Consider the following 27,202-nt stretch of genomic DNA (forward strand, 5'->3'; position numbering starts at 1 on the left):
CAGCCCACTAAAAAAATATATGGGGCTTTCTTCAGGACCTCTCAAATAACATGATATAAAGTGAAAGTGTGTGGTAAAAAATCACCACGTGTTAAGGCATTTTTAGTGTTCACGCTAAGGAACACTGTAAATGCAAAAAAGGAAGGACTGACCATAATATTGGTCCTTTCATTGACTGATACATTAATCAGTTTGTTGACTCACGTATCTGCTCCTGGGAGGAGGGGGGAGCCTTTACATCACCAACTTTGAAGTTGTGGTCCCTCCCGCCGTTCACCTATTTGGTTTCCTCCAGAGCCAGCCTGCTCTGTAGGAAACCAATACAGTGTTCCTTAGCGTGAACGCTAAAAATGCCTTAACACGTGGTGATTTTTTACCACATACTTTCACATTATGTCACGTTATTTGAGAGGTCCTGAAGAAAGCCTCATATATTTTTTTAGTGGGCTGAAACATGTTGACCATCATTGGATAAATATACGGCTACACATAGTATCCTTTATCCACTCACCAACACCTCAAACCTGCTCCACTGTAAACAGATGTCGTAGCACAGCTGGGTAGCATTCGGCTACTCAGCTGGGACCCGATGATGAAGCATGACACCAACTAGGTTGGTGTGTGAGGGTTTTCTTAAAAAACCATTTAGGTGCCAGACATTACCGTGTCCGACAGTCTTCTAAAGTGGCCATCTTAGTTGGTTTATTATTGATTCTAGGGACAAGGATGGCTGTCGACATGTCCTAGTTCTCTCCTTTGTTTTTAAATTATGCTTTGAATAGGCAATGGGAGATTCTTCAGAGAGCTTATTGTGATGGCTACACACAAAGCAAAGTCGAGCACTAAATGGTTTTCCCATGCCAGTAACACAGTATGGATGCAGGTCAGCTGCTGCAAATGCATGTGGCATAATGAGTATGTCTTGAAATCAAAGTGGTGTGGCAGGGGCTACCCTGGATGAAAATAGGTGGACCAAAAAACATGGAGCATGAAGAAAACAGATTTAAGTCCACACTGTTCAGAAGAAAATAACAGTATCTCCACGGCTCACTGCACTGCACCAGTGAATGGGGACATGACCTTATTCTGCGTGGATACACATATACTTTTTTTCTTATTTTACTTTTTATTTATATTTTCTAAAAATATTTTTACACAAGTTCAACATAAATGTACAGATGATAAAAGCCAAGTGTAAATCAAAATTATAAAGGATGTACAATGTAGTATTACATCAATGCAAGTTAATAGCTACACTTGGTTTTACAGATTTGAGAAGCAGTTTTGTTTCTGGCAACACACTGTTGAGTAACCTGTGAGATCAGGGACATAGGACGAAATTGTTTCATTAAGTAAGCCTCTAAATAGAGTGGTTCTATATATTTGTATCGGCCATCTTGACAGGGACACACACAACACACACACACACACAGACACTCACACACACCCCTTCTGAAATGCCCCAACTGAAGCTTTCTACCATGAAACCTGACTCTACTTATAGTGAGTGCTAATGGTAGGGACTGCATTGATTAGCCTCAGGGCCTGTACTTCAAAGAAGAAACTCAAAAGAATTACCTGCATGTCCGCCTTCCAGATAGTAGGACAGACTCATGGTACAGGCCACACCTGAGGGCGGCAATGAAGCAGTGCGCATCTCAGCTGGAGTCAGCATCTGCCCCCCGGACCCCTGCAAAATCATGGTAGGTTCTGTGTGAAACAAAACAACATAGTTAGGGTTACGTTTGGAGAAAGAAATGGGGGGGGTGTACATCAACACAAGATATAGCTCCAACTTCTCTACACTTTCTGCTTTGGGGTGCCTAATGGTATCTTGCTCCATGCTGGACTTTCCTCTCCCTGGGAAAGAGTTTGTCTTAGTTGTGACAGGATTCTCTCCAAAATGGAGCCTGCATCACTAGCTCTTTCTCGGGAGAGTCTCAATTTTTACCTCTGGGTGGGCATCAATCTCTAGCTCTGCCAGAGGAACTATTAATTATTAGTCGGGGGACTTTATTTGCAGCTCCCACTGACAAGGGGTTGTCTTCATCCTTAGCTCAATTCAAAAGGCCTTCTATCTCTTACTCGTTCTAGGGGATTCTCCTGCTCTCACGCTTCATTTGGAGTCTCTAGCTCTAGCTCTATTTAAGGATGTCCTGTGTCTGTTACCACTGTGTCTGAGGGAGTGTCCATCACTGGCTCTTTTTATGTACATCTTACTTGTAGCTCTATTTGACATTGGTGTTATTTACCTGTATCTTTGAAGCACCTGCCGTGTTTAGCCCTATTTGGGGACATCTTCATGCCCCTACTGCATGACTTTGGCAGGAGCCCCTTTCACGGCCTTGGTGGGATTGTGTTAAAGTGAGGTGAGCATTATCAGTACATGTCTCAAGCCTTGTATAAGGAGCATGCCTTAAACCTTGCAGGTGACTTTGTGCACGTGTGATTTCTATGTATAGCATCGGATCCTCCTGTAAAGGCTCAAAGCATGGACAGATGGTGGTGTCCCCATCACAAAGGCCAATCCCTGCAGTTGTGATTGAGTCCTAGTACAATTCATGTGTGTCTTCCAGTTTCCAAGTTTTTTGCGGATTTATACCTTTCAATGCCAAATACACATTTGGTTTGTCCACACTAGATCCCTCTAGTTTGGCCTCATTCCTTCCATAAGTTTAACTAATGAAGTGGTGACATATCCACAAAATTCTACATCTCGCGGGGGACAAATCCACACACAAATTGAAAGGCAGAAGGTTAAATCCTCCCTGGGTAGAATAGATCTGCTTCAATAATTATATATCACTGAACTGCAGTCCAGTCCAGTCTATTCAATTTCATTGTTGATGTGTTTCATTCATGATGCCCAATTGTGCGGGTCTCTCACCCACCACCTCAATAGCTTGACAAAAAAACAGGATTCATTGAGTAGTACCTTCTCCCCGCTGCTGATCATATCCAGGAGGTGGACCTTGTTTTAGCCCTCTCTCTGCAACATTCCAAAGTTCTTCTCAAAATAACATTCATTGCCCAATATCAAGCCCCTTTAAGTGACTTATTGCTTTTACTATTTGTTAAACTGCCTGTCTTATGGCATATCCTGCCCTTACAAGCAATTTTCTCCATGGAATGATCAGCCATTTTCCAGGAGTGCTTGAAATTGATCCCTAATTCTGATAATGACATTCAATCTAAATGAGTGGTTGAACTGCCGTTGACACATATAAACCTAGACTCATTGCGCCATGCCTTCTTATGTATCTTCCTGGGTTCAGAGTGATTTCTGCATCCGTATACACATCACCACCTCACATTTGTCACACTCTGTGATCACCTTTTTGAGCACTCAACTGCTATGACTGAAAAAACACTGAACAACTTATGTATGCATAAGTATTAAATATATATTTTGCTGGCCAGGTTTCCTATTTGTTTGCTTCAAGCCTGTGTAATTTACACATCCATGAATTCAGTATTAAATGTCAAAATAAGTCTTGAGTGAACCGCTGTTATTTTTCCCTTACTTAAACACCAAACCCTCCCACTCCTGATAAAATCCATACTACACCATGATGACCTCTTCTACTCTTGGCTGATTACTCATGCATCCTTTTTTGGCAAGATCATCAAAAAGCAATCATCAAAAAGCAATCCATGCACAAATTCAAGATCACATTCATTCAAGCCATCTCACGCAAAGCTATCAATCTGGCTTTAGATAATATTGCAGCTGTGACAGCTAAAGTACAAATGACAGTTAACAACCACCTGACCACAGTTAATGATAACCCTGCCTCTTGATATTGTTGGGCCTCTGAGCCGCCTTTTACACTGTTGCCCATCCAATGCTCGTCTCCACCCTGAAGTCTGAAGGGCAATTCTGAGGGAGGCAACACCTTATACTGGTCCTCATCTTATCTATCCACTGACACCAGTTCATTCACATGGGCACTTTTAGGTCCCTGAGGATTCCCATCACCTATGGGTTCCATCCTGCCCCAATCAACTTCAACCTATTTATCGAGTCCATTAGGATTCTAATCACTGACAACAGAATCAAAATGCAAACAAACACCAATTACACTCAACTTGAAAGTCTCCTCCAATTCAGGCATCAAATGCCTCAAAAACTGGATGTATGTCATCACAACGCATGCTTTTACTACGCTTGCCTTTACAAGGCACGTTTTACAACGCAAGTCGTTACAACGACTTGCATTGGGGGGCGCTGGATAGTGAAATAGTTTAATTTACTATTCCAACTCCAGTCCCCGTGGATAGTAGGGAAGGTTTTGGATAGTAAATTAAACTATTCCCTATCCTACAGCGCCCTCCAGCGCAAGTCGTTGTAATGACTTGTGTTGTAAATCCTGCGTTGTAATGGTAGTGCGTCGTAAAAGTTGCGTTGTGATGGATGTTTCCCTCAAAAACTACTTGCACCTCATTCAGACCTGGATGTCTGTTGCCTATATAAAGAACAATAAACCATAAATAGTCCAAAAGTGGCTCAAGGACATGAGCCTTGACAGATTCAGTCTGCAATTTCAACACAATACAGAGTCTATTGGTTTCACTCTGGACACCGATCAGACCCTTAATAAACACATCCTGGTACCAGGACTCTATAATAAAGAAAATGAATCCACTCCACCCCAAAAAGCAAATTCAGAACTGCTCTCTTGCATACTTGCATTGTAATGGTGGTGACATCCTGGTAAATGGCCTCCAACACTTGCCACGGTCTCCTACTCAAGTGCATCCAATAATTTCCAGTATGTCTAGTCTAGGGCCTAACAAAATATGAGAAAATCACCCCCTTTTTTTACGGAATTTTATATAGGGCAAACTTGACCCGCTATCGGGTATCAGAGCGCTTAACATAGCACCAGTTACGTTACATCAGGACACATTCATTTTATGTTATTACATGAGGACACATTCATTTTTGTTAGGCATGGGGAGATTAAGTGATTTTCCCAGAATCACAGGATGTTCAGCGTCATTGCTGAGACTCAAACCCAGTTACCCAGATCCGAGGTCGACCGCCCTAGCCGTTAGGCGAACTCCTCTCCCCTTTAATGAAATGCTACTGGATCCACTTACCTGTCTGCACTATATTAAAAACTAGCTGCATCATTTACAAAGCCATCACAGCCAGCATTCCTGCCTTTCTGGATGTCAAGCTAACCACTTCAGTGGATGTCAGTACAATCATAGTCAGATAAAGACTTGCAAAGAAAGAAAAAAAGGCAACCAACTCTCCCGATCAATGCTCCAAGACACTCCCAGATCCATCAAGAACACGCCAACCCTGCTCCAATTTAAGAAAGAGCTCAAGATACATCTCTTTATAGAACGTGATATCACAACGCAGAACCAATCACTCATTGAGTATACTTTGCCTTTAACCCTATAAAGTGCTCTGCTGGCTTTCGACTAGCTTTGCACTATAAAAACTACCACATTATCACTCACACACAAACACTCATCATATAGCTCCAGAGAGTACGCAACACGGGTGACATTTGTGAGCAACAAAATTAAATTATATTCCTCAGCTCGAAGAGCCCCTGGAAATGCACAAACATGTTATTTTCCTTTGTTTACAAACTTGTTTCTTTTACTCCAGTGCTAGCTGAAAATGCAAATTTTCTTTAAAGGAGGAATGTTGCAGGAGATCACCAGTTGGACATACCGTAGATGGCTTAGGACGAAGGGCAAGATTCACAGAACTAACTTAACACAAAATCACAAACTTACTATCATTTACTCATTTTGGTATTCACAGAAGGCACTTACTCATTTTGGTATTCACAGAAGGCACTTACTCATCAATGAGTAAGTGCCTTCTATGAATACCAAAATGAGAAACGGCCACATGCATCATTGTTACATTTTGTGATTTCTTAATTGCGAAAATTAAGGAATCGCAATTAAGAAATCGCAAAATGCTATGTATTAAGAAATCGCAATTTTTTAGCGATTTCTTAATTTTCCTTAATTGCGATTCACAATTTGCGAATCGCAATTAAGGAATTCCTTCCCATTGATTCCTATGGGCCTAGAGGCCCATAGGAATGAATGGGAAGCCATTCTCATTTTGCGATTCGCAATTAAGGAATCGCAAAATGAGAATGCTATTTCAAGGATGCTGGGGAGGGTCCCAAGGACCCCCCCTGCACCCCTGAAATTTAACTTTAAGAAAATTTTTCACACACACATGCCCCAAGGGCATGTGAGTGTGTAAAATGAAACTTTCAAAAATGCACTTTTGTGCATTTTTGAAAGTTTTCGCAAATGACCATGAAGTTCAACTTCATGGTAATTTACCTCTTCCTATTAGCAAATTCGCAAAAAAAAAATTCATGCATTGCATTTAAGAAATCACAAATTGCAATTCCTTAAATTGTGAAAAAATTAAAAAACATGATGCATCCCAAAAAAGGAAATTGCGTTTGCAAACGGCCGAATTTTGCGATTCGCACCGTTTGCGAATGCAATTTACCTTGATGCATGTGCCCCTAAGTGCCTTCTGTGAATACCAAAATGGTAGTAAGTTTAGGATTTTGTCTTAAGTTAGTTCTGTGAATCAGGCCCAGTGTTTCTGTATTTTTCATGGAAGTGTTTATCTCAGTCAGACTCTTTGGCTCTTTACAAGTTACTCATTCTATTGTTTTCTTTCACATGCTCATTGTCTCTCACACTTTCATGGGGATCTGTCTAGTTTATAGGGCTATTAATGACTCGAGATTATTCATATTCAAATATTGTTTAGGAAACTAATGCCTGGACACAGTTAATGGCCATTTGCCTAATGCATATTGAATAGTATGAAATCTGCAGGGCTCTCAACTAAGAAAACGTGACGATATTTTGTGGAATTTCCAAACCTCTGAGTTACACCAGATTAATCTGTAGCACTACATTTTTACACAACATAACCATGATTCTTATAGCACGGAAGTGGTACTGGTATTGTGTGGCTATCAAGGTCGGATTGGAACTGAAAACAGACCCTGGAACCAAAATAAAATTGGCGCCATTTGCAAACCAGAGGGCAAAAATTTTTCCCACATTTGCAAATCAGGCGAGTTTTAAACTTGTACAGACACGCTGAATGAGTATTTTGCAAGGTGAAGGAGACTGGTGTTTGCTGCAGGCAATGTGCTTTCATAATATCAAGAAAATCACCAGTAAAAACCGGGGAACCAGGCCATAAAACAGGTCCACAAATGGCTAAAAAGTCAGCCCAAACATTTACCTTTCAGACCAGCCCATCAGACACTGCCTGATTGCCCTATAGGCCAGTCCAACCTTGGTGGATATACACAGCATCAAACCACACTTCTAAACAGCCCTGCCTTATCAACCAACGTCATATTGCATTCTGCAACTTGTCGATTTGCTTTTTAACTTTGTAAGTTTGGACTCAAATACCCCAGTCGTCAAAGTATGGTTGGCAAAAAGAAATAGGGTTGGCTGAAGGTGTCACGTATCACATTGTGCCCAGTCGTGGCTCGTGCAGGTAAGCGCGGTTTGGCAGGATGGGGCGTGGCAGGGCGGATGGGAAGTGACAAACAATGGAATAGGGAAAATAAAAGAAATAGATAAATAAAACCACTTACCTTGCGCTTGCCGCATTGCCGCAAGTTAAGTGGTTTTATTTATTTATTTTATTTTCCCTATTCCGTCGTTTGTCACTTCCATCCCCTCGCCCCCGTCCCGTCGCACAGCGCTTACTTGCAGGGGCAGCCACTGATTGTGCTACTTGTCAGCCTTGAATTCTGCCATTATATTTTGGTTTGTGTTGTATCATGTTTTCACCACTTTCTCATGCATATGGTTGTACAGACTTTCTACAGGTGCCTGTCAATACGCCATGCTTCAAGTGACTAAATGCTGAAATGTGTGGCAAGTGTCTTGTATGGCTAATGACTTGTGAGCAAGATGTCCTGCAAACCAGCTCTTTTGCCAATCAGTGACAGATAAAACACATTTGCAAAAGATTAACAGTGTAAAACACATAATTAGACCAAATCTAAAAACATGAGGGCATATTAGCAAGAACCTCGTCAAAATTATCGCCGTTTTAGTGGCAGGAAACTGCAGCTAAAACGGCAATAATTTTAACGAGGTTCTTGCTAATATGCCCCTCGGTTCTATACCCTGAATCTCTACACAAAAATGAGGCGAGCAAAAAGAAAGGTCGGGGGTCATATTAGCAAGAACCTCATTAAAATTATCGTCATTTTAGCAGCAGGAAACTGCCGCTAAAATGGCGATAATGGGCTTGCTAATATGCGTTATAGAATTCCAATAGAAGCCCAGGTTAGATGTCCTGCACCAGGGAGACCAGGAGTGCTGCTGCATTCCTGGTCTCCCTCCAGCAATTTTAAGGCAACAATAAAAATGTGAAGATAACTTCGGTGATTAATGATCTTTATTGAGAGAGATCAGAGGTCTGACTACTGGAAGTTTTGACTCATGGTAAGGTAGCCACAATGTGTTAATATGCCTGCTGCAAAGAACGTGTACCAGCAGATCACAAAATGCATATCATGTAAATAGGTCAGTGAGTTACTGCTTTTGTCTGAGAGATTATTTTGCTATTTGCAGTTTATAAATTAAAATCCTAACATTGAACAGTGAGCTATTAACCGTCATCAAAGAGCTGCATGAAAACTGCAAGGTATAGATTAGAACGTTATGATTTTTACCCAGTCTTTCATTATCCTAAGGTTGTAAAATGGGTTCATTAGGATGGAAATCAATTCTGATTATTAAAGAGAGCCCCCGGGAAACTCATGGATGCAAAAATACGTTTGGCACAGGACCCCAGAATCCTTCAGATGTCCAAGATAGCTCTGCTGCGCGTGTTGGTACAAAGCCATTCTGATCCTGCTCAGTGGGTTCAGGCGCATGCAGCCCATCTCATACTAAACTGCCCCGTACAGGCATATGCTGGCGCTGGGCAGTAGGGTGCAGTGGCATGCGGATGCTCCACGCCTGGTATATGCACATATTGGTGCCAGGGGGGACACGTGTTTCTTAGTGCTGTCTAGCAAGTTATGACTTTACATTTTGACTGCACCAGATGGTGGTACCACCTACACGGATCAGGAGCATCCAGGCACCAGATTCCTGGTGCAAGAGCATAATGGTGCTGTGCGGTACGGGTATATATGTACTGGGGGCAGGGGGACACTTAGCACAATGTGTGCTCACACCCAGAAGGCTCCCAGGCAATTGAGCACAAATGATTTTCACACTGAGAGGGCTCCGGGGCAGTTCAGCAGCACGGGGGCTCACATCACTGGGCCCCGGGGCAGTTCAGTAGCACGTGGGCTCACAACCCCTGGCCAGCACAGCAGAGCAGGGCTCACACCCACAGGGCTCCTGGGCAGTTTAGCAGCGCCACCCTCTGGTTCATCACTGCCACCCTCTGGTTCATCACTGCCACCCTCTGGTTCACCACTGCCACCCTCTGGCTCACCACTGTCACCCTCTGGTTCATCACTGTCACCCTCTGGTTCATCATTGCCACCCTCTGGTTCATCACAGCACCCTCTGGTTCACCACTGCCACCCTCTGGTTCATCACTGTCATCCTCGGATTCATCACTGCCACTCTCTGGTTCATCACAGCACCCTCTGGTTCACCCCTGCCACCCTCTGGTTCATCACTGCCACCCTCTGGTTCATCACTGTCACCCTCTGGTTCATCACTGCCACCCTCTGGTTCACCATGCCACCGTTCACCACTGCCACCCTCTGGTTCATCACTGCCACCCTCTGGTTCATCCCTGCCACCCTCTGGTTCATTACTACCACCCTCTGGTTCGCCACTGCCACCCTCTGGATCATCACTGCCACCCTCTGGTTCATCACTGCCACCCTCTGGTTTGCCACTTCCACCCTCTGGATCATCACTGTCACCCTCTGGTTCATCACTGCCACCCTCTGGTTCATCACTGCCACCCGTTGGTTGATCACAGCACCCTCTGGTTCACCAGTGCCACCCTCTGGTTCATCACTGCCACCCTCTGGTTCATCACTGCCACCCTCTGGTTCACGACTGCCACCCTCTGGTTGATCATTGCCATCCTCTGGTTCATCACAGCACCCTCTGGTTCACCGCTGCCACCCTCTGGTTCATCACTGCCACCCTCTGGTTCATCACAGCTCCCTCTGGATCACCACTGCCACCCTCTGGTTCATCACTGCCACCCTCTGGTTCATCACAGCACCCTCTGGTTCACCACTTCCACCCTCTGGTTCACCACTACCACCCTCTGGTTCATCACTGCCACCCTCTAGTTCATCACTGCCACCCTCTGGTTGACCACTGCCACCCTCTGGATCAACACTGTCACCCTCTGGTTCATCACTGCCACCCTCTGGTTCACCACTGCCACCCTCTGGTTCATCACTGCCACCCTCTGGTTCACCACTGCCACCCTCTGGTTCACCACTGCCACCCTCTGGTTCATCACAGCACCCTCTGGTTCACCACTGCCACCCTCTGGTTCACCACTGACACCCTCTGGTTCACCCCTGCTATCATCTGGTTCATCACAGCACCCTCTGGATCACCACTGTCACCCTCTGGCTCACCACTGTCACCCTCTGGTTCATCACTGCCACCCTCTGGTTCATCACTGCCACCCTCTGGTTCACCACTGCCACCCTCTGGTTCACCCCTGCCACCCTCTGGTTCATCACTGCCACCCTCTGGTTCACCACTGCCACCCTCTGGTTCACCACTGCCACCCTCTGGTTCACCACTCACACCCTCTGGTTCACCCCTGCCCCCCTCTGGTTCATCACTGCCACCCTCTGGTTCACCACTGCCACCCTCTGGTTCACCACTGCCATCCTCTGGTTCATCACTGTCACCCTCTGGTTCACCACTGCCCCCCTCTGGTTCACCACTGCCTCCCTCTGGTTCACCACTGCCTCCCTCTGGTTCATCACTGTCACCCTCTGGTTCATCACTGCCACCCTCTGGTTCATCACAGCACCCTCTGGTTCACCACTGCCACCCTCTGGTTCACCACTGACACCCTCTGGTTCAACACTGCCACCCTCTGGTTCATCACTGCCACCCTCTGGATCACCGATGCCACCCTCTGGTTCATCACTGTCACCCTCTGGTTCATCACTGCCACCCTCTGGTTCATCACTGCCACCTTCTGGTTCATCACGGCACCCTCTGGTTCACCACTGTAGATTATGGGGAGAAAGCACACCTGCCCAGCCTCAACCGGGGGCTGGTTAATGTGTTACTGAATTTGAGCTTCAAGTCCGGCACCTGCTTCCTTATCTGTAAGTGCTTCCTGTTGTGGTGTAATTTTTGTGACAGCCTGGAGCATTGTGCCATACTTGTAACTATTCTCTGACCCTGCTTCGAGGGTCAGAGCAGGGTCAGAGAATAGTTGCAAGTAGGCAACAACTCTGGAGGCGCCGCTCAGGAAGCACTTACAGGGTTATAGCAGGTGCCCAAGTTGAAGTTAATTTCTTTGTAACTATTTTGTAAATGGTCACAAAGAAATTTGCTTCAACTTGGGCACCTGCTGTAATCCTGTAAGTGCTTCATGTACTTCAGTTTTTGAAAATCCGCCCCGAACGCGATTTCGCTGATTTTTCTGCAATTTCGCGATATTCGCGGACCGCAAAATTGCAGAAAATCCGCAAATTTCTCGAACGGAATGGATTTTAGGCCCATGCTTAAAAGCCATACAACTAGGATTAAAGGACTCAGAGGAATGTTAATGATAAATGCAACAATGTGGTATTGTTGAATTTATTCTAAAATGTAGAGACAAGAAGTTATAAGACTTTCTTGTCTGCAAGCCACAATTCAGCCCTCTAGTGCCCTGCCTTGATTTATCAGAGGTAAGTGGATTGGACTGGCTGTTTGAAGAGGTGAGAAATGACCCCTAGAGTTAGGAGGCCTGTCTGGGAGTAGAGATTGCGGGGCATAAGAATGCCAGAGCCGGAGGAGGAGCCAAGATGGCAACCGAGATGGCTGCGTAAACGCTCGGCTCCGTGAGCCTTCTCACCCCGCGCATACATCCTGGCAAATATCCTGGGCCGTAACGACATATTTAAGTAGGCGAAAGACAACTTTCACTTACCGTTTTCTCCCGAGACTTCTACTTGCGGCAGACCCGTTGAAATGTCCCCGAATGTTTTGCGGCCTTCACGGAGCTGAGACCGGGGTCTCGAGTGCGGAGAGTGGCCGGCCGCGACTGCAACAACAGCGGCCTCTGGTGATGGTGAGGAGCCGGCCGGAGGGAACTGAAGACCCGATGGCCGTTGGCGACAGTTCCGACCCAGCCCAACTAGCGGAGAGCCTTGTGGGACGTGCGATGCAGCTGGGTCGCGGGGAGTGCATGATACTTGGACCCCCATTCCAGTGTTGTATCCGGGCACACTAACGGCTTTTCCCGGGGTCAGCAGGCAGCCCCCAGAGGGCGGCGGAGTTTTTAGCCTTTTGGTGACTCTCCGCTGAGAAACCTGCCTTGCCTTTCGAGATCCCTGTGGTGAATCCTGTTCGTCCCTGGTGTGAGGCCCGGTCCCGAAGTGAGGTGGAGAAGGACGGGGCCGGATCAACTAAGATGGCGGATAGAACCCACCTACGCACACCTCATCTGGGCGGAGAAACCGTAGTGCGGGAGAGTCCTGGGATCTGGCGACACGAGAAAGAGCCCACGTCCAGAGATATATTGGCGGCGTTAACAACCCTGCATATGACCCTGATCCGGGACGCCCGAGATCTGGGAAGAAGGATGACCGCCATTGTTGTCCCGCCGCTCCACATGGACATGGTTCGATCTCAAGGAAGCGCCGATGTGCCCGCCTCTGCATCAGTGATGGATGCTCCAGCTACGCCTATGTTCGTGGAGACGCCGATAGACCCGGTCCGTGATACCGGTTTGGACAGCTCTGTTGTATATGTGAGTGACTCGTCGGGGCCCTTATCTGTTCGGCGGCTGAAGAAACAACATCGATCTGTAGTTTGGGCTACCCCGGCGGCATTTCAACGATTACCGGACTGTGTGACCCTCTTTTCCTGGCTGGTGGGACTGTGTTCGGACTGGAGGATGTTTCCGGTATTGATACTGACGCAGACAGATTTTCGCCATACGTATTCGGCTGGGTTTTGGGGACTACAGTCCCAAGGAGTAATGGCGCTGCCCGGTCCGCCCGGATTGGTTGGACCCTCCACACTGCTCTATATGCCGCTTGATAGATGGCCATATGTGGGTACTATTGATAGGAAAGGCCAGGGATGAGACCGTCTAGGACATAGTGGAACGCATGGTTGGCTGACGGTGATTAAGGGGACACTCAACGGGGATGTTATTGATTGTATTGCTAATTATTGCTTACTGTGGCTATTCTGATCTCGCTTTTATGATGTTTACTCTGCGCGGTGGGTGAGGGGGGAGCCGGGTAGCTAAGTCGATGGCCCTTCTCCACATATTTTCCTTCTTTTTCTTTTTTCTATTCTTCTATATTTCGGGTCTCTTATTTAGGGCGATAGGCACGCTGCTGGGGGGGTAGGCCGTAGCCTTCTGCAGGGGTGCAGGGTGGGGGGTAGGGGGATAGGGGTTGTTAATTTGTTCTTTCTTTGTCTCTATGGCCCTTTGTCTTTTCTTCTTTTTGGGGTCGTCGTTTTTCATGTTTCCTACAGTCTGTTTTGCTTTGAGGGCTGGGGGGCTGTTCGACACGACATGTATGTGTTGTTTACATTTATCCTGACTCGTATGCCTCGCCCCCATGTCTTTCAATGTATTCGCACTCTTTGCAGATTCCTGTTTCATGCTTGCTATTGTAGGACCATGTATGACCGTATGGCATTGATTTTGATATTTTTTTCTTTTTGTTCTTTATTGAAAAATTAACCCTTTTGAATCCTGAATCTCTTGCAGTACGCTTGAATACGAGTTATATCCTGTATACTTATCTGACCCCGATTTCCGTGCTACTGTGTCTTTCTATATTGCTTGCTGTACTTCCGAATCGACTAGCGGCCGGCCGGGATGGTTGTAGGCCCATGCTTGTATTTCTTTGAATTGATAATAAAGGTTCTCAAAAAAAAAAAAAAAAAAGAATGCCAGAGCCAGGGGGAGGTGTAGTAAACAATGCTCTTCAAGAGAAGGAGACAAGCTGGAAAAATCACTTTCATTTACACCTCTCCCACAGCCGGATGGGGGGATTAAGGAGGAATTCCCAGATGTAAGGGGAGTGGACTTAGATAGATGAAGCCATCCAGTAGGCTGGTTTAGTTAGTTCTGCTCCCTCTGCTGGAAAATCAGCCATGATGAATTTTGGAGAAATTCTGCTCTCTTTGGGAAAATATTGCCACACTTTAGAGTATGTGGTCACACCCTGGAGCATTGCCCGGCACCTCATTGGACGGGAGTGTCCTCCTTTTTGACCCAGAGAACTTGGAATAAGTATCTGAAAGGGACAAAGACTCTCAGATGATGCTGCTTCAAACTTGGGAGAAGAAGTGTCCCTGCCGAGGAGTTTGACTTGAACCAACCAGGCCCTGGACTGAAGATTATGCATGTTGCACAATCTGGAATTACAGTCCTATGAACTACCTTGCTTCAAAAGGACTAAAGAGTGGATTCCCTGCACACTGAAGGTTAACACAGCACAACTGGACCACCAAGAATCCCCAGCCTGGAGAACTACCAGTGAATTTGAAAGGGTTTTGTCCAAGTGGATTGTGGTAACTGAAGTCCATTTCAAGGACCATCTTGGAGATTCCAGACCCTTGGAGTAAGTTTTGGACACTTTGAGACCCTTTGGAAAACTTCACGAAGAAGTTCCAGAGGTTTGGAGAAGTTTGGAGCAACTTTGGTAAAAAGCTCCATAAGCGGACCGACTCACTCTGGCCAGCCAAGTCGACAACCATCAACCATGAGTTAGCCTGCAGTCCAGGTTCCTCCCGCTGAAATGCTCCAGGAGTTCGACTTCCAGAGTTTGATCGGGCGTAGGCAGAAACCCAAGCTGGCGAACCCTCACCGACTCCGGCCTAGTGAAAAGCATTGAGGGACCCTGCAAGAAAAAGCTCTGCAAACCTTTCTAATTCCGAACTTAGAAAAGGTGACCGGGACCAACCATGAGAGCCAAGCAACCCACCATCAACTGTGTGCCAGCCTGCATCCCTAGCTCGTACCGCTGGAAAGCTCCGAAGGTTGGACTTCCATAAGTTTGACCGGGAGTTCGTTGCAAGGCAAGCCGGCGAACCCTTACCGAATCAGGGCTGGCTGAGAGCTTCGACGGACCCCGTGAAGAAAAGCTCCAGAAAAGTTTCTAAGTCAGAAGGTAAAAACTTTGACCGAGACCTACCACAAGGAGTAGCCCTGCAGGGCTTCATCGTGGTCGGCCTGAAACTTTTACTTTGAGCAGGTCCAGCGTGACCAGATGTACCAAAAGGGGATATACGTTCTATGTGCTATATCGTGCTAATTTTTTTTTAAAAGTCATATTCCCAGTTCCCTACATTGGATTTTTTTCTTTTTAAAGAGAAAAATATTTTGTATTTTTATAAATTGGTGTTGGATTTTTATTGTGTGTTGTGTCTTAATTATTTACTGAATTGGTGTTTTTTTTAAATGCTTTACATACCTGCTCACAGCCAAGCTACCAAGGGCTGAGCATGAGAATAATTTTTGAAGACCGGTACGGAGCTATATATTGAGGTAGTGTCCTTATTGCCAGGGACATATATACATTTGCCTCTACTATTAACCCACTTTCCAACATCCAGACCAAGCACTCTTAAACAATACTGTCTACAAGTATGGATGACATGTGACTCCAACACCCTGTAGTTTTATTTAACATTTCCTATACACAGATTTACACACCTATGATTGACTGCCTCTATGTAGTGTGAATGATGTAAAGTACTGACACCCTGCACTGGTATGAGTGGCGCTATATAACTAATTAAATGCATCTGAGAGAGTGGTTATGGAGACTTGAGCAGCACTATTAAAGGGTGGTAGTTAGGGAATCCGTGGCGGAGCTGGGTTGTTGAATACCAAGGCTGTCTATCTGATTTCATCTCCTGCCTCATTTATCCACCAACATACTCTCCCTCCACATTATCTCACTCTTCCAGGTTCTTTCTCATCTTTGCTTCCTCCTTTTCCTCCGTTTTCCTTATGTCCCTTCCTCCTTCTGCCAACAACTCTTGATGCCTTTCTCTTGTTCGGATTTACATTCTGATGGTTTAAATAATGTACTGGTCTCTAACAAAGAATACAGTTATGCCTCACCTGCAGACACCAACTTAAATTAAGCATTATTAGCTTGCAGCCCACAAAGGAAATGCCAGAGTGGCTAATCTGGCCCTTTCTGCATTGTATATCCTTCCTGAAGAGCAGATACACCTTTTTCTCTCCTTTCTGCAAGAAACAAGGATCCCAGCCATCTCCCATCCCTATGGAAGGGAGAAGTATGCGTGGTGATCGGTCTCTCCGACAGCCAGGGAACGGCCCGCCATTGTAATATGGCGGGCAGTAATGCAGTCATCAATGGCGGTTGGACTGTCAACAACGCAGTGATGTGGCAGTCCCACCACCATTATAATCACCCCCTAAGTTTAATGTGCATGCAAATTCAACATTACCAATGCCTGGTAAGTTGCACTACTAGTGCTGAAAAAGTCCAATGGAGGTGCCAATGGACGAGGTGGACTGGCCTCAAGGGTCTTGTTACCTCAGTGACAGAGTAGCTGTCGCTCTAGTGTGTGCTTCTTCATATGCCTGCTCGCAAGACTGGAGGTGAACTGCATGGATTGTGGTGGACAGGCCATCAAGGTTAACTCATACTTGCCACCGTTAGGGTCCACCTGCTGGTGATAAGACACCAGGGCTTCTAAGGTCTATCGGGCCTTCTAAGGTGTAGCATCGGAATGAGCTCTGTCAGGAGTGTGGTCTGGTGGACTGGTCCTGAAGGCTGAAAATGGTGCTCCAGTTCCAAATTTGGCAGCTCTGGCCAGAGTGCCACATACTCTTCCCTACTGAACACCATACTCCCCCACTGGGAGAAACTGGCCCTGCCTTCAGCTACAACCCAATTGTGCTGAGACTCAATTCAAATTATGCATTGGACAAGAGTGAAATGCTGCCTGAAAAAAAGTAACACCCTGTAAAAAGCAAACACGGAATGCAAGGATGAGCAAAGCATGTGAAATGTAAGCAGGAACAACATGGTTACCTTAACGGTTTTAAACTCATTATTCAGAGATCAGTAAGTGATTTTGCCTGAAAATTTCAGGACATGTCTACAGGACCAGGAAGGGACCCATTTCAATGTCCATTGCTTATATTCTTACAACATGTAAGCAATTTGGTTTAAAAAAGACCAAATCCCTCAACACAGAGCTGCGGTACACATTTTATATGCTAAAATAATTAAAACTGTTGAAAACGCTCATATTAAATGTTTTCCACTCCACCCCTCAACCAGATATTGCAGTCCCTTTATGAATGGTGTACTTCCCCACTCTGGGAAAACAATGTTGTTCAAACAAGATAAAAAGAAAGTAGCGCTTCACTGGAAAACTCTGTAAAGCAGCGCTAAGGTGCATGGGAGTAAATAACAATCTGGCCTGTCTGCTGACCACTCTGTATTGCTTTATTTGGTTATTTAATTATTTTTCTTATTTTTATACTTTTTTCTTTCCATCCCGAGGTTGTACTTTGGAATAGAACCCTGTCAGAAAATGAGGACATTTCCAGCAAAAGTGTTATGCTCGTTTTTGGATCCATTTCACGGGGAACAAATAAAGAAAAGGAAAGGCAAGAGAGAGTATGTAACAGCTGTCTTTTGAAATCAGCACTTAAGGATAAGCGAGACAGAGACAGAAAGAAATGGAGGAATAACGAGAGAGAGAGGGGGGAGGAGGGAAGCTACCAGAGCAGAGCAGGAGAAGCGGACACTGTCCTTGCATTCTCTGGGCATGACGGAAGAGGTTTTTTCCTTCTCTGCCCTTCCCAGACTGGCCAAGCCTTACTGCAGAATAACAAAGGGCAGAGGGCGGGTGGCCTCTTTGACTGCATGCAGGTGAGGTCACAGGTCAAGTACAGGGCCATTAGGTAGCGCTTTCGCGCGCTAATGGCCCTGCGAATAACAGAAGGGAGAGGGGAAATTCTTTTGTCCCCTCATCCCCCTCACCCTTGTCCCCCGTGTCCCCCACACTTCCTACGCCCATGCTCAGAGAAAAGAAAAAAATGTGCCCAGACATGGCCAAGGGAAGGAGAAGCTCAGAGAAGATGAATGAATGAATGAATGAGAGGAATTTATAAAGTGCAGCAGCTGCTCCAACGAGAGCGTCCCAGTGATAGTAAACACCTAGCAATTTCTTTCTACAGAGAGGCGAGGAAAAAAGATGCATATTTCTTTTAAAAGATGAATCTTTAAAAGGGCTTTCAGCATAGCCTCCGAAGACATATTCTGAAGATGGTCAGGAAGAGAGTTCCATAGTTTGGGAGCCAAAGAGGAAACGGCCCTGCCTCCAGCTATAGGTTAATGTATTCTTGGGATACACTGAAACTTTTCATGGGTAGAACGTAAGTTTTTGCAAGGTTGATACATACTGTTTAATCTTGCCCCTCATTTGCAGTGCCCTAAAGGTGAATACGAGCGCTTTGAGTTTTATTCTTTAGCTGATATGATGCCAGTGGAGTGTTTTGAACCCCTTTGGGATTAAACTGGGTTGTGGAATGTTCATCACAAGGGGAGGCGCGGAGTTCTGAACCCGCTTTAGTCTATTTACAAGCTCTTAACGAGCCCCAAGTAACAGGACTTTTGCATAATCTAGTCTGGATGTGATTAAAGCATGAGTGAGGCACTTTCGTGTATTGTCTGGTAGAAATAAAAAAAAGAAAAATTCTGGCAGTGGCCTTGACTTATGGCTTACAAGAAAGTGAGGTGTTTATATTGACCCCCAGGTTTTTTGCCATGGTGGAGGGTCCTGGGGCTTGTCCTAATTCTGATGGCCAGATTCTCATTGTATCAAGCAGGAAGGATGTGCCAAACACCAGGATTTTGGATTTGTCAGCGTTTAGGCAGAGGCAGCACTTATGAATCCATTTCAACACTTTCAAGATACCCTGGAAGTTGGCTTTAACAGAATCATCAACATTAATGACAAACATCAGTTGGGTATCATTCGCATATGACACAACATTAAACTCCAGGCCTGTGCAACAGCAGCGAGGGGGGTCATGTAGATGTTAAATAAAGTAGGACTGAGGGCTGAGCCCTGGGGTATGCTGCAGTTAACCTCCTTAAATTCTGAAGTGTAGAGGGATAGGTGGATGTCTTGCCTGAAAGGAAGGATTTCCAGCTCCAGACGGTGTTTACTATACCAATTTCTTGCTGTCGCTGCAAAAAGATTTAATGAGAAACCATATCAAAAGCAGCCGATAGATCACGTAGGACTAATATCATTTTTTTCCAAAGTGAAGCAGGATTTTAATAAAGTCCGTCACTTCCAGAAGGGCTGATTCTGTACTGAAACCAGCCCAAAAAACAGACTGGGAGGGGTGCAGACAGTTGTTCTCAACTATAAATTTGATAATTTGGCAATTAAAATTCTAACATCTTCCCCATCAACGGGAGTAAGGAGATGGGTCTATGGTTGCTCTGATTTAATGGGTCTCGATTCGGTTTTTTTCAGCAAGGGGAGCACCATTGCTTGTTTACAGTTTATAGGTACCGCTCCAGTTTCTAAGGAAAGATTAAACAGAAGGTTAATCTGTGGAATGAGAGAATTAAGTACACGTTTGACTATATGCGGAGGACAGACATCTGGTGGGGAGCCACATCCATTTTTTAGGTCAGGCCTAGGCAGTAGGCATGCGCTTTCTGCAAGGCTTGTTGTTATCTCCTCTATGTTTTTGGCATGCCCGTGAATTGCCATTTGTTTGTTGCTGTGCCATTTAGAAATATGGGTTTTTTATTGGTGCATTGGGTCTGATTTTCCCGCCTGTGCGTGCTTGGGTCACGCCCAGGTGATTTCACTCATTGTTTGCTTGGGTTGGTTATCCCAATAAGTCCGGGGTTCCTCCTGGTCTCATTCTGATCTGCCCTTTTATTTTGAAGGCTATCAACATCGTTTTAGGCTTTCAGGCCATTTCACAGAGCAATGCTCTGTTCTGCACCTGCAAAGTGGCAATTTCTGTCCAGTAGCTGTTGAGCTAAGCCAATAGCTCTAACTCAAAAAAATGTAAGACCTATTGCATTTCTAATGCTTGTTTGAATAATCCGTTCAGGGTCCTTCGAAAACATCCTGCCAAAAGTGGCTAGCTGTGACAGGATGCTCTGAGGTTTTAGTGGAGACGGAGGGCAGTATTCTGACTGTCTTTGAAACTGGAGTAAAGTTTTTAAACTTTGTCATTGAAAAAACAAGACAAGTTTTTGGGCAAATTCTTGAGAGGAGGAAAGTGATTGTCTGATTTCGGATTCAGGAAGGAGTCTACAATTTTAAATATGGTTCTGGGTACATTGTCAGTTTGCTCAATTTGCATGCAGGTTTTAGCATTTCTTATGTTTTCCTAAACTGCTTCAATGCAGGCTTGCAAATGAGTTTATCTGTAGCGGCAAAATTATGTTGCCACTTCCCCTCTAGGTTTTTTCTGTTTCAGTTGTTTTGCTTTCAGTTCTGCTGAGCACAACGGAGCTGAGGAAGAAAACGTTTTTCAAATGCATGCTTTTATCAAAATTTGATCTTAGATCAAAATCAAAGGCTGTAATTGCCTTATCAATATCACCAGACTCATCAACCTTAACTTGAGTGCAAGCCAAATTCAGTACTGCATCAGAGACTGTATGCCAAGGCGTGATACATCACCACCTCATTTGCTTTTGGGACCTGCTGAGAGGGGAATTTAAATTGAAAAGGAATTAGATGATGATCTGATCAAGCTAGGAGAGTGTTTTCTCCATTTCAAGAGTGGGCAAATTAGAGAAAATAACGTCAAAGTGTGGTCGCCAATAAGTGTGGGGACAGCAACATTTTGAACTAATTTAAAGTTAAACATTGCTTCAATCAGTGGTTCATCAACTTTGCACGACGGATTGTCAACATGAATGAGGCAGTCACTTAGCACCATGAAATTAGAATTTTTTAGGACAAAGGACATACTAGCATTGTCTAAAATCTCACAAAACTGTGAGTCGGCCTTCAGAGGGTCTTATACAAGAATTCCTAAGAGCAAACACAATGCCGAAGTCCCGTACATATCTCCAAACGATGATGGCACAGATGGGATTGTGCGACATCTGGAGAAAGAGATCGGGCTCTCAACTTGGTGTTTCTTATTATAATAATAGGTATTGCCATAAGTCTAGAATAGATTACATTTTGGTTAGCCGTGATTTGAGGGGAAAAACTAAGGACATGGGTTACTCAACCCAACATTTGTCCGACCATGCGGCTGTATGGTTGGATTTAATTCTGGAAGGTAAAGAACATTCAAGGGTATGGACATTTGATTGCTCGCTACTACTTGATGAACCAGAAGTCAGGAATCAGAGTGTTTCTTTAATACAAATGTGGGCTCTGCCGAGATCTCTGTGGTATGTGATGCCTGGAAGGCTTTTATAAGAGGTATGACCACTAGCAGAGTTTGTTATGAGAACAGGAAGTACAGGGAGAAGGTGGTGCAAACAGAGTCTGAGATAAAGGCAGTGGAGTTGAGTTTAAACAAGGAAACGGTCCCCACAAATTCCCAAGAACATCTTGCGAAATTAGCTAGCATGAAGGATCAGTTGGACACTATCATTCAGTTAAGAATCACCAAAAGATGGGAGGCTAGTAAGCTTGCCCATTTTGAAAATGGAGAGGGGGCCAGTAAACTTCTGGCATTGAAGGTCAAGGCTTATAGGACTCGAAACGTAATAAGGCAAATAGACAGCGAGGATCACAGCACCTCGGTATCAACCGATGAAGAGATTGGTGATGCCTTTTTTACCATCTTCCAAGACCTATATGAAGAAGACAATGTAGTTTATAAAATTAGTGTTAGTGAGTGGTTAACCGGAAGCAGGCTGCCTGCCTGAACGCTTCTCAGCGAGGAAATCTGGAGATAGAGATATGCTTGCAAGAGGTCAGAAAAGCGATTTCAACCTGCAAGGGAGGTAAGACTGACTGACGGGCTCCCAGCCACTGATACAGATCCTTGAGGGAGGCAGTAGTCCCGACCATGACTGCACTTTTTAATAAGATTCTATCTGAAGGTATCAATCTTCCCTTTTCATGCTGAGAAGCTACCATCTCGCTGATTTTGAAACCAGGGAAAAATCCAGCGGAAGGTGGGTCATATAGACCCATGTCACTCTTAAACACAGACTATAAAGTCTTCGCGAGGATCCTAGTAGATAGGCTGGGAGCAGTAGTCAGAGGATTACTCCACACCAAGCAGAAAGGCTTTGTGAAGGGTAGGAATCTATCTAATCTCACCTATGATTGTATTGTGGCTATTGACTTGGCCTCAATGTTCTCACTACCTCTTGCAGAGATGACACTCAACGCTACCAAAGCCTTTGATAGGGTAAATTGGGTCTATCTTGCGGCAGTAATGGATATATTTAGTTTCGGACCGAAGTTCGGTCAAGTCATTCAGCTTATTTACCGTGATCCCTCGGCGAGACTCCTAGTCAATGGTAAACTAACTAATCCTTTTAAAATAACTAGGGGAACTAGACAGGGCTGCCCCCTCTCCATGCTTCTCTTTGATTTATATATTGAGCCCTTTGCCCAGCGACTGAGGGGCGAACCGGGAATTTGATCTTCCAGGTTTGGGGCGTGGGAGAGGAAGGTAGCTCTTCATGCAGATGATGTCTTGATCCTTTCCTCTGATCTGGAGACATCTTTTCCTCAGGTTATTAAGTTGGCACAAGATTTCCGGCAGGTCTCAGGCTATGAGGTTAATGCTGAAAGACGGTGATTATGGCGTGGAACCTGCCGGACTGTCAGCATCAAACAAAGAGTGAAATAAGATGTCTGGGGGTTAAGATTGTCCAGAATATTGATAAGATCTCAGGGACTAAACTGGCGAACTTATCCAGAGAATGCCAGAAGCTTATGAAATCTTGGGCTCATCTCTTATTTACCATTTTGGGCAGGATTAATTTGATAAAAATGGCCCTACTTCCGAAAATTACCTTTCTTTTTGACACCATTCCTTTACATTACATTTTGATAAACAGGGGATCAAAAAAACTTCAGCTAGCAATTCATTCATTTGTATGGGCTTAAAAGGCCACGAGGATAGCTTGGAAGAAGCTCATGCGCAGGAGGGCGAAGGGGGGCCTAACACTCCCAGATTTGCAGTACTACGCTTGGGTTTTCTAGTTATCACATGCAAGAATGCTGTTAAAAACTCCAGATCAAACAGGGACGGGGGCCATGTTTTATGCTTTGATAAAAGGAGGGAATCTCCCCCACATATGGTGACCAGAAGTTCTTTAAAAGGATCAGGCTGAAAGTCTTGCTGGGGATGGCTCGTATATGGGCTAAAATGAAACAATGCACTGGTCTAAATTACTTTTTGAGTATGGCTCCCCTGTGGGACTCTCCAGGGGCTCCAGATTGTCTGAAAGATAAGTTGGCCACACCATTTATGACAGTGGGATTGAATGTGTGGAGGGACCTGGCTTCTGATGGCTCCGTAAAACCATGGTTATCACTCCAAAATAGAATAGAGGGTGGTATGTCTAAGTTTAAATACCTACAGCTGCAGAGTGGGTCTCAGAACCTTAAAAAACCTATAGGCTTAGGAAACATACTGGAGGAGCAATTAGTAACTAGGCCAGTGGGGAGGACGGAGGTCTCCTTTTTTTTACTGGTCTATAGAAGAAGCCATAGATGGAAATTTTAAACTTGCTGAAGAACTATGGGGTACCCTCATGCCAAATGAACAGTGGGGAGATTTGTGGCAGTATTCCTTCAACATCTTATTCACTACTGTTAAACCTGCCTGGCTTAAAATGAATCATTATTTTACCACCCATAGGGCTTATTTGTTTCCTGCAAGACTGTCCAAAATAACGAAGGGTCCCCCTGTCAGCTGTAAGAAGTGTGGTCTAGTAAATGCTTCAGACATTCATATGTTCAAAGACTGCCCTGCCATAACTGAATACTGGGGGAAAGTAGGGGTAACTATATCGGACATTCTGGGATTCCCTGTTCACATCACTCTCCCCTTGGCCATCTTTGGTATAGCTAGCGAAGTAATTGGGCCTGCTAGGGGGTTCCTCTTCTACGCAATACTGCTGGCTAGGAGAGAAATTTGCAGGAAATGGGTAGATGTCACCCCCCCCCCCCCCACACACACACACAGAATGGCTGTGCTCCCTGTATAAGACCTCCAAGACTGATCTGGTCATATTGAAGAGCAGCAGGAAAAAAGCAATATGGGATTGTTTATTGAAGCGGTCTTAGCCAAATTAATTGCTAATGAGTGAGCGATTCAGTGGAGGAGTGTGGCTCACTGATTAGAGCGGCAGACTCTTATGCAGAGGTCTGGCCCGGGACCAGGGTTTAATTCCCGACGCGGCAGGGTCCTGAGCCCAAAATGTCCACGGACTCGATAATTCTCGCCTCGGTGCCTATTCTAATCATGGGGTCCTACGCTGCAACTCTGGCCAATAGTTGCTTAATCTCCACTATAGCGGCCCACCCGCGGCCGGATGCCTGGCTCTCACCCTGGGGATACCCAGTAGGGGTTATCTCACAGGGAAAAACCAGGACGGGTTCCCAAAGGAAACGCCTTGATGCCTTCGGGTGATACGTGCGCTATATAAATCGCAATACATTTACATTTACATTTACAAGCAATAACCTTTGGATCCTATGATTAAGCCTCCTGGATGCTCTTTGACTGGGTTTGGCCTTCCTCGAAGTTCCTACAACCAGTTGGCCAACATAAACAGCCTTCGGTCACAGGTTATCAGAAGAGAGCGAGACCAACCCCTAAACTTAGAAAGGGGGACAGTGACACTATGCGGGATTGTCGTTTACCGGTAAGCGGGTGTTGTCTCCCGGTTCCATTCTCAATGCCTATGTCTCCTTAAAACCGAGTACCGGTAATAGACATCCTACTCTTTGTCAACTGAGTTATGAGGCGAATGAGGATAAAAAAAAAATTAAAAAAAGAATTCTGCAGAGGGAGAAATTGTTCGAGACCTTTATGGTAAAAAGCAAGAGCCTCAGCATTGCCCTGTACATCTACCTGGTGACTGGAGCAAAAGAACTTGGAGCGGTAAATGATGGCCTCACCACCCACTGCCCTGGTTCTATCTAAATGTGAGCTAGACTATCCATTAGCAATGGCCGATTCAAGATCCAGGCCCAAATTTTGTTCAGGCATGTTTCGGTAGGAAAAATATGATCATAGGTGTTTTCATGTAAAATATTTCAAAGTTCTATTTTATGTTTGGGAAGTGCTCTAACATTGATTGAGCAGGATTTTAAAACACCATCTGTATGTAAATTTAATTTGGAAATTATAGAATCGTTTGAGGTCAGTCTAATATTTCCCAACTGAGATGGCCTCATGTGCTCCCTATGGGAAAGTCTTCTGAGATCTAATACAGGGGAAACTCCCAATAAGATGTAATGGAAAGCCACAGTTTAGATATCAAAACTTGTTCTTGCTTTCTATGTCACAAGAGAGATGGTAATTACATTTGGGTGGTTGAAGGCTGAGAAGAGAGGCCTTACTGAAAACAATTCCTGCCAGTTCTGGGGAAGAAAGGGAAGCAGGGTTGGCGGTAGCTGCGATCTGAGCTTGCCACTGGTGCGCCGGCAGCGCGCCAGCTGCACGCATCCATGCTTGCATCCTGATTAAACTGTATGGCAGAAGATTTGAAAGTTAGAAACGCCCCGCCCAGGCTCTGCAACTAGGGCGAGCGGCTACTTTATCCGTGGCGGGAAACGGCTACTACAACGCGGCCGTTTCCACGAATACCTTAACCATGCATGCATTACAATGCATGCGTGGTTACCACGAAAGCCTTTACCACGCATACCTTTACTACGAGGTACATAGTAAAGGCATGTGTGGTAAAGGGTTAAAAAAAGGGGGGGCTTGGGGGGGTTTCCCCCCCAAAAAAACTCACCAGAAGAAACGTTGAGATGTGCATGAAAAGGATGTAGTTTAAGAGGAAACGGAAAGAAACTTCCGCTTCCTCTCAACGACGTCCGACGTCAAAATGGAAGAAATCGAGGAAAAGGTTATGCATAGAAAAAACATTCCGTTGTAACGCATGCGTGGTAAAGGCATGTGTTGTGATAGGCGTCAATCCCAAGCCCCGCCCCCTTCGTACATTATGCTTATGAGTTAGCGGAATGTGTCTAACTAATTACTTGCATTTACGCATTTACGTTTATGTTCTCATTATGCAGTTATTCACTTATGCGTGTGATATCGTTTGCAGTGTTCTTAGCTTAGCATGTGTGCCACCATTTTGAATTATTTCTCTCTGCGTGCAAACTGTACTTGCTCATCCCCCCTCCCGTAGGAATAGGAATAATTCCTCGTGTCAGCATATATGCATTTCTTGGTTTACTGTAGCTGAAGCTCCTGCTAGCGAAACTCCTTATCAGGCCGTTCTCATGCGCTGGGGATGTAGCGGCCTGGCTCTGTGTCCTTGGGAGATGATAACAAGTGTTGCTATTGGAGGTGCAGATGCCTCTTGTATGAGGCCATTGTCCACACTCCTGGTGGACCAGTACTTTTCCATTATGGGCGTGTTTACTCTGCCTTCTCGTAATATAATGTATCACCATGATGATGTGAGTCAGTCCTTCTCGGCACACTCTTAGGGGTGAGGTCGATATAGGGCCCTCTCATATGGGAGTTTGTGGCCTAATAAACTTGCTTTGTTTATTCTTCTCCACTGTCCGGCTGACTTATTTTGGGTAACTGTAGGTGAGTGAGGTAAGTCACTCGGGTGGTATTTTAGCCATGCTTATCAGATGGCGCCCGAACAGGGACTCCGCGATTAGGACCTTTCTCACCCGTAAGTGGGTAGCAGAAGGCCGGAGACCCCCTGGTCGGCAAGGTGGGTCCGGGTACCCACTTTGATGCCGAGCTTGGTTCTCGCAGCGCTGCCCCACCCTGCTGATCGGAGGAGGTCTCGGTCCAGGATCCTACGCCGGA

General features: G+C 45.3%; 1 protein-coding gene across 1 annotated transcript in view; it reads right to left on the reverse strand.

Moving 5' to 3' along the window:
- MAMDC4 (MAM domain containing 4) overlaps positions 1-27,202 on the reverse strand; it is a 569,927-nt gene that overhangs the window by 275,216 nt on the left and 267,509 nt on the right. The window contains exon 14 of the mRNA XM_078642067.1: positions 1,579-1,710. Coding sequence (XP_078498193.1) covers positions 1,579-1,710 — 132 coding nt within the window. The remainder of the gene's footprint in view (positions 1-1,578; positions 1,711-27,202) is intronic.

This window comes from Lissotriton helveticus, chromosome 5_1 (genome assembly GCF_964261635.1).
Source record: "Lissotriton helveticus chromosome 5_1, aLisHel1.1, whole genome shotgun sequence".
NCBI classification, from domain to species: domain Eukaryota; kingdom Metazoa; phylum Chordata; class Amphibia; order Caudata; family Salamandridae; genus Lissotriton; species Lissotriton helveticus.